The sequence below is a fragment of the Macaca thibetana genome, chromosome 11 (assembly GCF_024542745.1).
Source record: "Macaca thibetana thibetana isolate TM-01 chromosome 11, ASM2454274v1, whole genome shotgun sequence".
Classification (NCBI taxonomy): domain Eukaryota; kingdom Metazoa; phylum Chordata; class Mammalia; order Primates; family Cercopithecidae; genus Macaca; species Macaca thibetana.
The window spans coordinates 94,823,782-94,839,423 of NC_065588.1; the positions used below are offsets into that span (position 1 = coordinate 94,823,782).

Below are 15,642 nucleotides of genomic sequence, written 5' to 3' on the forward strand. Positions count from 1 at the left end.
ATTCTGTAATTTGATTTAAATACTTTTTATTGAAAATTATAAGAAACAACATAGTACAAATTTATAATTTTCTGTCACCTGAAATTGCAAGTTAACTTTGTCTTTTTTGCTTCAAACCCATTTTTCTGAGAGAATAAAGTATTACAAGTAAAGGCAAAGTTCCTTGTACTTATCTGTACCTGTCACCTCCACAGAAGTAACTACTAATTCAATGCCCATCTTTCAAGTTTGTTTTTATATTTCACATACACATCTGTCTAATACATGGTATTATTTTATACTTTAAGAATACAAAATTTATATAAACAATATGCTAAATCTTATCACTTGCTTTTTCTTACTCCTTTATTTTTGAAATATAATCTGATTAGTTACATATCTGTTTATTCCGCATAATACATAGTAGCATTTAAATATGGCATATTTTCTCTATTCTCTATTGATAGGCATTTAAATTGTTTACAGTTTTTGTTGATCTGACCTGAAGGCAACTTTAAAGCAAATATTTTGACTACAGTTTTAGTAGACTAGATAGTATCTTAAAATTTGATTATGATGTTGAAATATTTTTTGAGGATAGGACGTGAAATAAATGTCCTTTAAAAATTGTAAGTACAACTTGATTTTTGTAAACTTTTAATTCATATGACTTGTGGTTATTTATTTTGATCCAGATTGTTTATATCTCAATAAGCTGTGTCTACCAGGGCAAATCTGGCAGATTAGTTCAGAATATTAAATTATAGAGTCTTTTCCTTTGACAGCACTATTTTTAGCAAAGAGGCAAAGAATAAAATCAGCTCAAACACAGGTAATGCTTAAACTTCCTGCCTCTTTTGCCTCTACAGGAAAGAAGAAAGAACACAAGAAAGTGAAGTCCACTAGGGATTTTGTTCCTTTTTCTGAACTTGGAACTACTGCCTCTGGTGGTGGATTTTTTCAGGGTATTTCTTTTCCTGAAATCTCCACCCGTCCTCCTTTGGGCAGTACTGAACTACAGGCAGCTAAGAAAGTACATACTTCTAAGGGAGACCTACCTAGGGAGCCTCTTGTTGCCACAAACTTGCCTGGCAGGGGACAATTGCAGAAGTTAGCCTCTGAAAGGAATTTGTTTATTTCATGCAAGTCTAGCCATAATAGGTGCTTAGAGAAAAGTTCTTCGTCATCTTCTCAGCCTGAACACAGTGCCATGTTGGTCTCTGCTGCAGCTTCTCCTTCACTGATTAAAGAAACCACCACTGCTTGCTATAAAGACATAGTAGAAAATATTTGCGGTAGAGAAAAAAGTGGAATTCAACCGTTATGTCCTGAGAGGTCCCATATTTCAGATCAGTCGCCTCTCTCCAGTAAAAGGAAAGCACTAGAAGAGTCTGAGAGCTCAAAACTAATTTCTCCGCCACTTGCCCAGGCAATCAGAGATTATGTCAATTCTCTGTTGGTCCAGGGTGGGACAGGTAGTTTGCCTGGAACTTCTAACTCTACACCCCCACTGGATGTAGAAAACATACAGAAGAGAATTGATCAATCTAAGTTTCAAGAAACTGAATTCCTGTCTCCTCCACGAAAAGTCCCTAGACTGAGTGAGAAGTCAGTGGAGGAAAGGGATTCAGGTTCCGTTGTGGCATTTCAGAACATACCTGGATCCGAACTTTTGCCGTCTTCTTTTGCCAAAACTGTTGTCTCTCATTCACTCACTACCTTAGGTCTAGAAGTGTCTAAGCAGTCACAGCATGATAAAATAGATGCCTCAGAACTATCTTTTCCCTTCCATGAATCTATTTTAAAAGTAATTGAAGAAGAATGGCAGCAAGTTGACAGGCAGCTGCCTTCACTGGCATGCAGATATCCAGTTTCTTCCAAGGAGGCAACACGGTTATTATCAGTTCCAAAAGTAGATGATGAAATCCTAGGGTTTATTTCTGAAGCCACTCCACCAGCAGGTATTCAAGCAACCTCCACTGAGTCTTGCGATAAACAGTTGGACTTAGCACTCTGTAGAGCATATGAAGCCGCAGCATCAGCATTGCAGATTGCAACCCACACTGCCTTTGTTGCTAAGGCTATGCAGGCAGACATTAGTCAAGCTGCACAGATTCTTAGCTCAGATCCTAGTCGTACCCATCAAGCACTTGGGATTCTGAGCAAAACATATGATGCAGCCTCATATATTTGTGAAGCTGCATTTGATGAAGTGAAGATGGCTGCCCATACCATGGGAAATTCCACTGTAGGTCGTCGATACCTCTGGCTGAAAGATTGCAAAATTAATTTAGCTTCTAAGAGTAAGCTGGCTTCCACTCCCTTTAAAGGTGGAACATTATTTGGAGGAGAAGTATGCAAAGTAATTAAAAAGCGTGGAAATAAACACTAGTAACATTAAGAACAAAAAGACACCTATCTTATATTTCAAACTTTTATGCCAACATTTTCTTTTCTGTTAAGGTTGTTTTAGTTTCCAGATAGGGCTAATTACAAAATGTTAAGCTTCTACCCATCAAATTATAGTATAAAAGTAATTGCCTGTGTAGAACTGCTTTTCTTTTTTAAAGATTTGCATAGGTAGGAAACCTGGTACAAACAATTTAAAGCTTTCTAGATCACATATTAGTCTCCAAATTGTTTTCTATTTCCTGCTTTACGTATGCTTTTACAATTCTCCAAAACTAAGAAAATTCTAATTAGGATATAAGGAGTCTTTACTGTTTAATAGAGTAATATGCATCCTCCTTTATACCTAGGACAGGTTTAAACGTTTGTTACACATTCAGAACAGTGATTTTGTTCTTTTTGATATTTTTATCTCAGTATCTTTTCACATTCCATAACTTGTCCATATTTTTGCTCATATTTTGTTGCTTTTGTTTTTTTACTCATGTCTGCAACAGCAATCATAGTAGTCTAGATCAGTGCAACTCAAACTACCAGTCTACGAACTGTTACTTATCCACAGGCAAGATAAGCATGCACAATAATTTAAATCTAGAGATACTTTTTAAGTCAATGACAGGATTTATTTTTTAGCAAAATTGTATTAATAGCTAAAGCAATGTATTGATTTACACTCTGATGCAAGTAATGTATCTCTTCATTGACTGGTAGCAACCAATTCATGGACCAGTACCATGGACCACACTTTGAGAAACACTTCTTTGGATAATAATAGATATCCTGGGATAGTGCATGTTCACCATCTATTTTATCAGATAATGGGGCTTTTTAAAAAATACTACTTTGCTTTCATGATATATTGTATTTTGTGGAAAGTTAAGTTTAACAATATAGACTCTAAAAGCAAATTTAATTTGTTTAAAGCCATAAGAAATTATACTATATCCCAGTATCTGTGTGTCTGTATAAAGCAGTGTATTATCATCTTTTCATTTCTATGATTGTAAGATAAGAATCTAACTGCAGAGGTATTGTGGAAAATAGTAGCCTTAAGCATAATAAAATATGGTCTCTTGGGTACTCCCTCTGGCCATTACCACATTCTTAGATTATACATGTCCCTCTTTGCAACTTTCTGAGAGTAATTTTATTTGTTGTCTTCTGAAATGTACATGTATACATGTACCTATTGAGTGCTGTGTGATTTTTAAAAATGTATTACTGTAGAATGCTTCTGCAAATTCAATAAAAGTTGTTAAATTTGAACAGTGTTGTGTGGTCTCCAGAAACATGTTGTTATGTGTGCTTTATTCTTGGAGTTGCAACAAGTTAAACATTTGTATATGAACACCCTTTTTCCATTTCATCATTGAAACTCACTCTGACATTTCAGCAGTATGATTGAAAATACTCTGATTATTGTATGGTTTTTCTTCTGTTTGAGGACCATGTTTTTATTGACTGTTGGAATTTAAATTTATAAGAGGAATTGATCTGTAACCAGATACTTTATTTGTTTAATTGATTTCTACTCCACTACTGATGGTTTTTTTTTACTTTGTGCTTTCTAGTTCTTAAAATCTGAGTTAACAAAGCCTAAAGTAAATTTTATATTGCTGGGGGTTGTATCAAACGTAGATATATTGATAGGGCCATTGATAGAAGTGTTGGGAGATAGACTTGAAATCTTAGTCCTAAATATTGAACTGTTTAACATGATAAAAATCACTGGTTTTTTTTTTTGGGAAACCTGCAACTATTAAATAGATTCTGGACTAACTAATATTAACAATGGAAAGTTAGCAAGACACATATAGATGTCTAACACTTTTTTGCACAGGTTCATCATGGAGTTCATGTAAAACTTTAGAATTGACTTCCTTTCTGTCTCTTTGATAAAGTAATCTAATTTTTTTTTTTTTTTTTTTTTTTGAGACAGAGTCTCGCTCTGTCGCCTAGGCTGGAGTGCAGTGACTGGATCTCAGCTCACTGCAAGCTCCACCTCCCAGATTTACGCCATTCTCCTGCCTCAGCCTCTCGAGTAGCTGGGACTACAGGTGCCCGCCACCTCGCTAGTTTTTTTGTATTTTTTAGTAGAGAAGGGGTTTCACCGTGTTCGCCAGGATGGTCTCAATCTCCTGACCTTGTGATCTGCCCGTCTCGGCCTCCCAAAGTGCTGGGATTACAGGCCTGAGCCACCACGCCCAGCCTTAAATTTTTGGTAGTAGAAGTTTTAGAAGTAATCACTGACTTGACTTACTAATTTTGCTATACCATGATAAATGTCTACAAAAAGGAGGAAATTTTTTTTTTTTTTAAGAGGAAGTCTCGCTCTTGTCCGCAAAGCTGGAGTGCAATGGCGTGATCTCGGCTCACTGCAACCTCCACCTCCCGGGTTCAAGCGATTCTCCTGCCTCAGCCTCCCGAGTAACTGGGATTACAGGTGCCTGCCACCACGCCTGGCTGATGTTTATATTTTTAGTAGAAACGGGGTTTCACCATGTTGGCCAGGATGGTCTTGAGCTCCTGACCTCAGGTGATCCGCCGGCCTCAGCCTTCCAAAGTGCTGGGATTACAGGCGTGAGCCACCACGCCGGGCCAGGGATGTTAACCTAAAATCAGTCTTTTCAAAACCTAGATTTTCAAATGATAATGAATTTAAGACTAGGAGACTGGAATATTGAAGCCTATTAAAAAATACATATCCTTGCATTGTTAGGTTAATAATAACTATCATGGTGACAAGTCAAGTAATATATAAATATTGGCTTCTCTTCAAAGAAATGTTATTTTTATTTGAAGGAATGGGACGAGACCTGTGATTGGTCGTATTCTGTGAACAAGATTCATTACCTGAGTTGTACCTAGGTTTTTTGTAACTACATCAAAAAAACTTTTATACTGTACTTACTAATGTTATGGCAGTTATCATTTATTGTTATAGAAGCTTGGTATACTATATGGGTTTTTTCATTTTTAAAATTTCCCTTCTGTGTTCCAAATTTTAATTTAGTAAGCCAACCTTTGCTGTACAGTAGTAGTATACTGTATGGACAAAACAATGGTAACAACTATGTATTTTAAGTGGCCTTTTTCCACATCTAAATTGTTCTTAGTGAAAAGCTTTCGTGGGAGCATTTTGAATTCACTTCATGTTCAAAGCTATTAGTCCCAGATAAAGGAAAGGAGAATAGGAGGAAGTGGTTGTCAGATGAAAGGGTAAGGGAGATAAGCAAAAATGGGATAAATAATGAAACAGTTTTCAAGACAAATTGCAGTTAAACAATTTTGGACTAGTGAGGTATTACCAGTAGACTCGTTTTTTACCTTTTAATGTGCCTAAAACCAGGGTTCCTGATTAATATTAGGATAACATCGTCATTTATTGGGTGTTTCAGAGAGTAACGGTTTCTCTAATGTTATTTCCAGACTCTAAAATAGAGCTCAAGCTTGAGAAGAGAGAACCACTAAAGGGCAGAGCAAAGACTCCGGTAACACTCAAGCAAAGAAGAGTTGAGCACAACCAGGTATCTTTAGTTTTATTTTAATCACCGTGTACAGGTATAAATAACCTCCTGACAACACTAATCCGTGTTTTAGTCTTTAATTGTTGACACCCAGATTCCAGCACGTTCAATAAATTTAATTCTGTTGTTAAATGATACTAAAAATCTAAACTTTATGGGTTTTGTCAGTAGTGTAGCCTGCAATTACGGCAAAAGCAACTTTTTAATAAATGTCTCATTTGTGTTTGAGTCTGTGCTAAACGTAGTTCAAAACCAGTTATACAGCATTTTGAAAGAAATATTTTAAAAGTTGGAAATATCTAGACACTTTTGATACAATTTCTTTAAAAAGCAATAGAAGGGTTTTATATTTGTGTCTTTGTCTCTAGATTTTTGACTTTGATTTTGTGTTTGCCTGTCTTGTCTTCTGTGATTCTTCCCTAAACTCAGATGCTAGTCTGGTCCTAAGACTACAGTTTTCTTTCCTTATGTCAGATGAAAATTTACCTTTTCTATTGTGGGAGAGGCATTTCAGTTTTTCAAAAGGGAAATGTAGGAAACTAAGGAGAAAATAAGCATAGGTGTAAATGAACAGAGAACAAATTATTGACTAACCTAGTATTGTTTACAGAGAACAAATTATTGACTAACGTAGCATTGATTTGGCTGATGCTTTATAAGACAGCTATTCCTAGAGTCATTTTCCTTACCCTTACTATGTCTAGCTGGAAGATTTGTCTAGTTGGTTATCTTTTCCATCTCCTGTTTGTCACTTTTTTTGTTTGTTTGTGATGAAGTTTTGTTCTTGTCATCCAGGCTGGAGTGCAGTGGCGTGATCCCAGCTCACTGCAACCTCCAACCCTGCCGGGCTCAAGCGATTCTCCTGCCACAGCCTCCCAAGTAGCTGAGATTACAGGCACGTGCCACCACGCCCAGCTAATTTTTGTATTTTTAGTAGAGGCGGGGTTTCACTGTGTTGGCCAGGCTGGCCTCGAACTCCTGACCTCAGGTGAGCCACCTGCATCAGCCTCCCAAAGTGCTGGGATTACAGGCGTGAGCCACTGCTCCCGGCCTGTTTGTTGTTTTAAAATTAAATCCTTAGAGGAGTTATTCTTGATTCCTTAAGCCAAGTCTCTCTCTTCATTTGATGTAGTTGATAAGTTGAATTTCAGAACCGTTTGTTAGAAATGAGCTTTGTTACAAAAACGTACAGAGCATTGAATAAATGAAGATTTTGTTAACATAGAACCAAATACTGGAATACATATTTTATTGCCCTTTTATGTAGTAGTCCTAACAAATAGCTTCAGGAGCATGCTGAAGAATAAGGAAATAACAGGAGAACTTAGGAAAATTTGGTGAAGCACACTGAAACCGACAAGCATGGAGAATTTTGGTCCAGAGTTTGAAGTGAAGATGATGTGGTGCCAGCAAGAGCATGTGACTGATCAGATACTAGGTTAAAAGAAGGGGAGGAGACATAGTATTAAAGATGGTCTAAGGGATAATTGAGTTGACTAATCTAAACTGAGGGGCAGAATAGTCAAAGGAGTGTAAGTTTAGATGACAGGCAGAGTTAGACAGTGGCTTTATTGCAGAAAATTTAAAACATGTAGAAGAGTGGAGGAAGAGTTTAATGACCCTCCAGTCATAGATGTGCCGCAGTTGTCAGGGTTTTACCAGTCTGGTTTCATCACCCCACACTCTCCAGCTTTTTAAATTACTTTTTTTTTGAGACGGAGTCTCACTGTATCGCCCAGGCTGGAGTGCAATGGCACAATCTCGGCTTACTTGCAACCTCCGCCTCCTGGGTTCAAGCAGTTTTCCTGGTTCAGCCTCCTGAGTAGCTGGGATTACAGGCTCCCGCCACCATGCCTGGCTAGTTTTTGTATTTTTAGTAGAGAACAGGTTTTCACCATGTTGGCCAAGCTGGTCTCGAACTCCTGACCTCAAGTGAGCCACCTGCCTTGGCCTCCCAGATTGCTGGGATTACAAGCATGAGCCACTGCGCCCGGCCTTAAATTGCTTTTGATTTTTTTTGTTTTGCTTTGTCCTGGAGTATATTAAAGCAATCTTTGACATGTTTCACACATTAAAAAGTCAGCATTGTAGCATATATCTCTGAAAGATAAGTGCCGTTCCAGTGACAATGCCAATATCACACGTAATAAGATTAATAATTTATTCGTGTCTAATTCATGTTTAAATTCCTCTAGTTTCAGTAATGTTTCATTTATGATTATGTTGTTCAAATCAGGATCCAAACAGGATCCACATATCTGGTTTGATTTTTGGTTGTTTTTCTCTCTCAAGTCTGTAGCTATTACCACTGTAACTGTTTCTCTTCCCTCCATTTATTTGGTGAAGAAACTAGGTCATTACAGAATTTCCCAACATTCTGGATTTGTTAGGTTGCTTCTTTATGTCATTTAATTAGCTTCTGTATTCGCTGCATTTCCTGTAGAGTGGGTTAGATCTGTAGTGAGGGTATGTAGTAAACCTTTCTGTGATAGAAATTTTTTATATCTGTGCTATCCATTACAGTAGCCACTAGCTATTGAATACTTGAATGGTGACTGGTGGGGCTGAGAAACTCTCAGTTTTTCTTTGTTGTTGTTTTTGTTGTTTTGAGATGGAGTTTCACTCTTTTGCCCAGGCTGGTATGATCTCAGCTCACCACAACCTCTGCCTCCCAGGTTCAAGCGATTCTCCTGCCTCAGCCTCCTGAGTAGCTGGGATTACAGGCATGTGCCACCACACCCGGCTAATTTTGTGTTTTTAGTAGAGACGGGGTTTCTCCATGTTGGTCAGGCTGGTCTCAAACTCCCGACCTCAGGTGATCCATCCGCCTCAGCCTCCCAAAGTGCTAGGATTACAGGCGTGAGCCACTGTGCCCGACTGAAACGATGTTTTAATTTTAATTAAATTTAAATGGCCTCATGTGGCTAGTGGCCTACCATATTGGACGGCACAGATCCAGGGGGTTGGTCAGATCCACATTCAGTTTCTTTCACAAGAATACTTAATAAATGATATTGTGGCCTTCCTGTTACATCGTTTCAGGAGGTATAGAATGTCTTTCTGACGATGCTAAAATTAGTAATTGATTTAGGTGTTGAAAGCTTAATCCATCTGTTACAAAGTTCCACATTGCCCTTTCATTTAATGTTTCTAACAGTCATTGATGATGATTGCCTAGGTCTATTATTTTGAGGTTTTTTATGTATTGGATTTATGATCAGTTACAGTCATCATTCTTTTTTGATGTTCACATTGCGCCATCTCTAGCCATTAGGAATTACTAAGTTGGTTCCTGTATTTTTTAATTTCTTCCCCCATTTATCTTTGATATTTGATAGTTCCTTGTTTTCTGGAACAGTAAGACATCCCAGGCTCGTGTATGCTTCCTGCGTCATACCTGGAATCAGCCATGTTTCCAAGGAACCCTGATCCTTTTAATAGAAAATACTATTTGGAAGCAACAATTTGGATGCTGACATGTTCATTCCTAGTGGCTGTCATTGTTTCTGGGTCTTTTCAGTAGGTAGTGCTAGGTAAATCATGAATTAATGTAAATCATGAATAAATGGTGAAATTTCAAATTTTTAAATACAGGCTAATTTTGGGCATTATACTTGTATCTTTTTTATCTTATGCTGAATATCTTGGTTCTTCAAATGATATTATTACTTACGTAAGTATCACATGTATGTGTTTCTAAATAATACGGTATTACTAGTAACAATAAGGCTGTTAAATGCAATTTGGGATTTTGTTTTTCTTGTCTTTAGGACATATCCCACTAGAATGTAAAGTCAAAATACTGTACTTAAAGTCACTTGAAGTAATTTTTGTCTTTGTGTCATGCAGCCACCAACTTAATAGATTTTTTTTGTTCTCTAATACTAGGATTTTTTTTATTATTATTATTTAATTGTGTTGAGAGTATAATATAGTTTTATATAGACAAAATAAGGTAGAGTTGGAATTCTGGCTTCTGTCCTTTTCCCTTCCATCTATAGATAACCATTTTTATTAAGTTTTGATTATATTTTGTTTCTTTTTGAAAATACAAGTAAATATATAGATTTTTATATGCTCCCCTTTTACATAAAATGCAGCCTGCTTTGTACATTTCCATTTTTAACCTAAACACGTATCCTTGAGATCACTCCATATAAGAATGTAGCCATTTTCCTCATTGCTTTGTACAACTGCATTTTATGTGTTGCATTTTATGGATGTACTGTAATTTATTTAACCACTCTCCATTTGGTGAATATTTGAGTTGTTTTCAGCTGTATGTTATTATGAATAATGCGAGGATGAACCATAGAGCAACATTTTGCATGTGTCATTGCATATTTTTTGCCAGTTTATCTTGGGGAAGCCTACAAGTGAAATTGCTAGGTAATTTCACCATTACATTTCTCTGCATATGAGTTGAAGCATTTTGCATTCCCACCCGCAATGTTTGAAAGTACTGTTCTCAAATGGAGGAATATGAGGCTGGTGTTTTTTGTTGTTGTTGTTGTTGTTTTTTAATAAAGTTAGTATGAGTAACCATATTGGTCATGTTTTACTTAAATTGATAGTGAGGCCTTTAAGATGGCTTTTACTTATCTCAGGAGCTTTAGAAATTATATATTCCCAGACCCTGATGATATTCGATCTAATTGGTTATGGTAGTTGGGGGCATTTGCTTTTTTTTTTTTCTCTCCTTGATGGTACTGTGCCACAAGGATTGAGAATCTCAGATTATAATACTACCTTTCCTTCTATTCAAATAGTAGGGAATTTGACTATTAAAAAGCACATACTCTGGTCAGGCACAGTGGCTCACGCCTATAATCCCAGCACTTCGGGAGGCCCAGGTGGGTGGATCACCTGAGGTCAGGAGACCAGCCTGGCCAACATGGCGAAACCCCGTCTCTACTAAAAATACGAAAAATTCAGATAAGCATGCTGGTGCGTGCCTGTAATCCCAGCTACTCAGGAGGGTGAGGCAGGAGAATCGCTTGAACCTCGCAGGTGGAGGTTGCCGTGAGCCGAGATTGCGCCACTGTACTCTGGCCTGGGCAACAGAGCGAGATTCTGTCTCAAAAAATAAAAATAAGAAAGCAGTTACTCTGTGTATGTCTGTAATTTGTTTACAGATTTCTCTTTTGACAATAATTTTGCATTCAGCAAATATTTCCTAGTTGATAGGATAAGGAACCCAGAGATTCAGATTGTAACTTAAAACTCTTATAATGTCAATTCTAAATATAGATAAATACAAAACAATGATTTATGAGACTATGTCTGTAACTTTTGGGGTTTTGGAAGTATTACTTCTAGCCATTTAGGCGTATTTATTGGATGACCACTCCTGTCACAGGATTAAAGTTTGAAAAAAAAATCTGTCTTTAAATTTAATAGACACTGACTTGGACATAAAACCATCAGTAATCTAGGTTAAATATTAGCGTGAAAGCAGAAGTGACAACAGAAGCACACTCTACTATAATACTGATCATTGACCAATGTTCTCTAGTTAAAAGAATTTAAAAGAATCATCTGGTAATAGCGGCTTCAAAACTGAAAACCTTGCTACTTGGAATGTGGAATTTCGGGCCCTACCCAAGAGCTACAGAATCAGAATCTGCATTTAACAAAAGCTTCAAGTGATTGATAGGCACATTACAATTTAAGAAGAACTGATCTAATGGGTTTTAAACTAGTATGTAAGAAATGCTGGATTTTTAAAAATGAGGAATGGTCAGTGAAACGTAGAAATTAATCTGAGACTGAGAATCTGAGACAGCTGTTTTCTATCTTTCTGTAGTGACATGGATAGCGTTGAGATTTGAAAGTGACATTAGGCTTACATGTTCATTAAAGAGTGACCACAGGGTTTTTGTGGCTACCTAATTTTGTATCTGTTTCCAAGAAAAGTTTGACACTTGAGAATTTTTTAGTTCAAGTAAGCTATGTGTGGGATTATAATTTAAACTGAGTCTACAAAAATGATTCTAACCATATGAAAATAATGTTTAGTCTATGCTAACAATTACAAAAGTTTGTATTTTTGTTCTAAAAGGAAACTGACTTATAATAGATGACTTTCTTGTAAGTCATGATCAGTCTGCTTTTTGTTTAGTCAGAGATGTATCTCCAATACTAGAACCAAATAGAGAGTCAAAAAGGGAACTGGTGATAGTTGATGTGCTTTTTTTTCCCATCATTTTTATAATTTGTGAGCTACTATAGGTGGATTCTTTAGTGTATTTTACCACTTTTTAAGTGTTTTCTGATGCCTAAATATCAGTTCAATTAATACATTTAGGAATATTTTGAGGGCATAGCATCGTTTGTAAATGCTGGCATTTGGAGACTTATTTCCTGGCTTCTCAGTGTGCCAGTATGGCCGTTATAAAAGTATTTGGTGTTAGAATATGACTTTTTAATGTGTTGATGCTTGAATAGAGCTATTCTCAAGCTGGAGTAACTGAAACTGAATGGACAAGTGGATCTTCAAAAGGCGGACCTCTGCAGGCATTAACTAGGGAATCTACAAGAGGGTCAAGAAGAACTCCAAGGAAAAGGGTGATGCAAGGCTTATTCCTTAGAATTGGGTTTTCAGATTGGTAGGGTTTTAGTATTATTTTATATTTATTGTTTTTGTTTTGTTTTCAAACTAACAGGTGGAAACTTCAGAACATTTTCGTATAGATGGTCCAGTAATTTCAGAGAGTACTCCCATAGCTGAAACTATAATGGCTTCAAGCAACGAATCCTTAGTAAATATGTTTAATAAACTATACAAGTGGTATTCTTTGTAAATTACCCTTTAATTGGAAATGGGGAGGTGGTGAATTTTCGCAAATCTCAAATTTACATTTTTTTTAACAATTTTAAACGGATTTTCCCCATGTAGTTCTGAATTTTAGGATTTTCCTATAATATCCAATTTATGTAAAGAAATCTAATTCATTGTACAAGAAAGTATAAGGATATTTTTTGTTAAAATATTTGAAGAATGAGGCTTCACATGTGAGGCACTAAGTTGTGTTTGTAGGCTCTGTTGCTTAAATCTTTACTAAGGGAAAATTTCTAATATTACAGAGATAAAATATCTTTCTTTTCTTTTTAAGTGTCTGTGTTATGTTTGGATAATTCTGAGTCTGAATAATTTGAATCTTGGCAGGTTGTCAATAGGGTGACTGGAAATTTCAAGCATGCATCTCCTATTCTGCCAATCACTGAATTCTCAGACATACCCAGAAGAGCACCAAAGAAACCATTGACAAGAGCTGAAGTAAATGAATACAATTTAGATCGATGCTATCATTGATCTTTCAAAGAGGAAATATTTCTATTTGTTTTTTTTTTTTTTTTTTTTTTTTTGGAGTGGGAGGGAGCAGAGCTTTCTTTGTTGGGTGGAGTGTGTAAATATGCATAAATTATTTTAAGGACACTTTTATTAGTGAAAACAGAAATTAACTAATATAGTATGACATGCTAATACTATCCTCTTGCCACTGTATCCCTCTTAAGTTCCAGTTTTCAAGGGAGTGGTCATTTGTGTTCTGCTTATAATATGTTCTGTTTGTCGTGGATGCAAGTTTGAAAGTGCTGCTGGGCTGTGAGGGAGGCTACACTTTATTTTGTTGACGGGTCAAATAAGATACTTTAAGATAACTTTATATGGTGCTGGAATGGGTTAACTCTTGTATAAGCTTGAAAGTACTAACTGCATGATGCATTTTAATTTGAATGAATCTTTACAAAAGGAGCTGAAACATTATTTTGTTCTGGACATAAAGGTAAACAGCAAAACAAGCTAAACATTATTTTATATTTTTTTAATTTGGGCATATTTCATTGACTATAATTTTAAAACATAAAATTTGCTAAAGGTTCATGTTAATTATCTTCTGTATTTTATCTTTTACTACAGAATTCTTAATAAATGAAGAAACAATATACTTTTTGTTATTATTGGAAACAGAGTCTTGCTCTGTTACCCAGGCTGGAGTGCAGTGGCGTGATCTCAGCTCACTGCAACCTCTGCCTCCTGGGTTCAAGCGATTCTCCTGCCTCAGCTTCCTGAGTAGCTGGGATTACAGGTGCCCGCCACCACGCCCAGCTAATTTTTGTATTTTTAGTAGAGACAGGGTTTCACCATGTTGGTCAGGCTGGTCTCAAACTCCTGACCTCAGGTCCACCCGCCTCAGCCTCCGAAAGTACTGGGATTACAGGTGTGAGCCACCGTGCCTGGCCCAACGATATACTTTAATAGTAAAAAACAGAAAATCAGTGAGGGAATTAGCATTGCCATGTTAGATTACTGAATTTTTTCCCCCCAGTTATTTGAATGTGTAGCAGTTTTTCCACTCCAATAACCACATATATAAGGTATCTTCAAGAAATTTGAAGTTTTTCAAATTTGAAATTTGAAATTCCAAGAGCCTTGGAAGCATGTGGATACCTAGGTATTAATTTAAAAATGGCAGTTGTAAAATCTGTGATAGATGTAAGGGCATTTTGTTCTCTAAAACTTACTATTTATGTTTTAATTATTGCACGTTTACACTAAATTTTAACTTGTGGTTGTTTGTTTGTTTCTTATTAGGTGGGAGAAAAAACAGAGGAAAGAAGAGTAGAAAGGGATATTCTTAAGGAAATGTTCCCCTATGAAGCATCTACACCAACAGGAATTAGGTATTCAGATACATTGAAACAAGTACTAGCGTATTCTAGTAGGGAATCTTTATTTTTAATTATTCATCGCAAAGTTACTGTACCTCTGCTCAGAATTAAGCTGTTCTTTTGGAGCCAGGTGCAGTGGTACATGCCTATAGTCCCAGCTACTCAAGAGACTAAGGCAGGTGGATCGCTTGAGCCCAGAGTTCAAGACCGGTCTGGGCAACATAATGAGATTCTGTCTACTCCCTGACTCTTAAATAAATAAGAGAATGAACTGTTCTTTTGGGAGCAGTTTAATTCCCCTAAGCCCACCAGTAAATATTCTTGGAAGTTGAATGAGTTTCAAAATTGCAGTTGGTAAATGGAGGATTTTAAATAAATCATTTACTTACTACTTAATTTATATGTTAAAATCTAAATGGAAATCTAGTGAGAAATACTTTTTCCCCCTGAATTTCTCTTTAATAATTGAAAAGACTGTGTATATATATCTTAATTTTTAACTGAAAGAAACACAACCAAAACTATGTTTTGTTTTTCCTCTTTACTCCTAAACATTAGCTTTGAAGAGCCTTTCAGAAGGCAGTTTAGTGACTATTTATCAGTGTTCTGAATATTCTTTTCTAATAAAGGATGCATCTAACTTTTTTTTTTTTTTTTTGAGACATTGTCTCACTCTTGTTGCCCAGGCTGGAGTGCAGTGACACTATCTCAGCTCACTATAACCTCCACCTCCCAGGTTCAAGCAGTCCTCCCCGCTCAGCCTCCCGAGTAGCTGGAATTGCACCTACCATCATGCCTGGCTAATTTTTGTATTTTTGTAGAGACAGGGTTTCACCATGTTGGCCAGGCTGGTCTTGAACTCCTGACTTCAGGTGATCCGCCCACCTCAGCCTCCCAAAGTGCTGGGATTAACAGGCGTGAGCCACCACACCTGGCCCATCTTTTAAAATAGAAAATGTGTAGAAGTTTTAAATAGGCTGACTGACCTCACTGCTTTGTATGTATCAATTTTCTCTACTGTTATCTCAGGGAATGTGCTTGGAATTAGGAGTGG

General features: G+C 36.6%; 2 protein-coding genes across 8 annotated transcripts in view; both read left to right on the forward strand.

The window, feature by feature from the left end:
* The window catches only part of SLC25A3 (solute carrier family 25 member 3), a 772,593-nt gene that overhangs the window by 697,837 nt on the left and 59,114 nt on the right, over positions 1-15,642 (forward strand). The gene's annotated exons all lie outside the window — the stretch shown is intronic.
* TMPO (thymopoietin) overlaps positions 1-15,642 on the forward strand; it is a 36,978-nt gene that overhangs the window by 18,486 nt on the left and 2,850 nt on the right. For 3 of the 7 annotated variants that reach the window (XM_050749336.1, XM_050749339.1, XM_050749340.1), the window contains exon 4: positions 849-3,654. In XM_050749336.1, coding sequence (XP_050605293.1) covers positions 849-2,371 — 1,523 coding nt within the window. In that variant the 3' untranslated portion in view covers positions 2,372-3,654. Of the gene's footprint in view, positions 1-848; positions 3,655-5,817; positions 5,916-12,362; positions 12,483-12,580; positions 12,677-13,083; positions 13,195-14,511; positions 14,601-15,642 lie in introns of those variants that run through there. The other 4 variants (XM_050749337.1, XM_050749338.1, XM_050749342.1 and 1 more) reach the window with 4 other exon arrangements.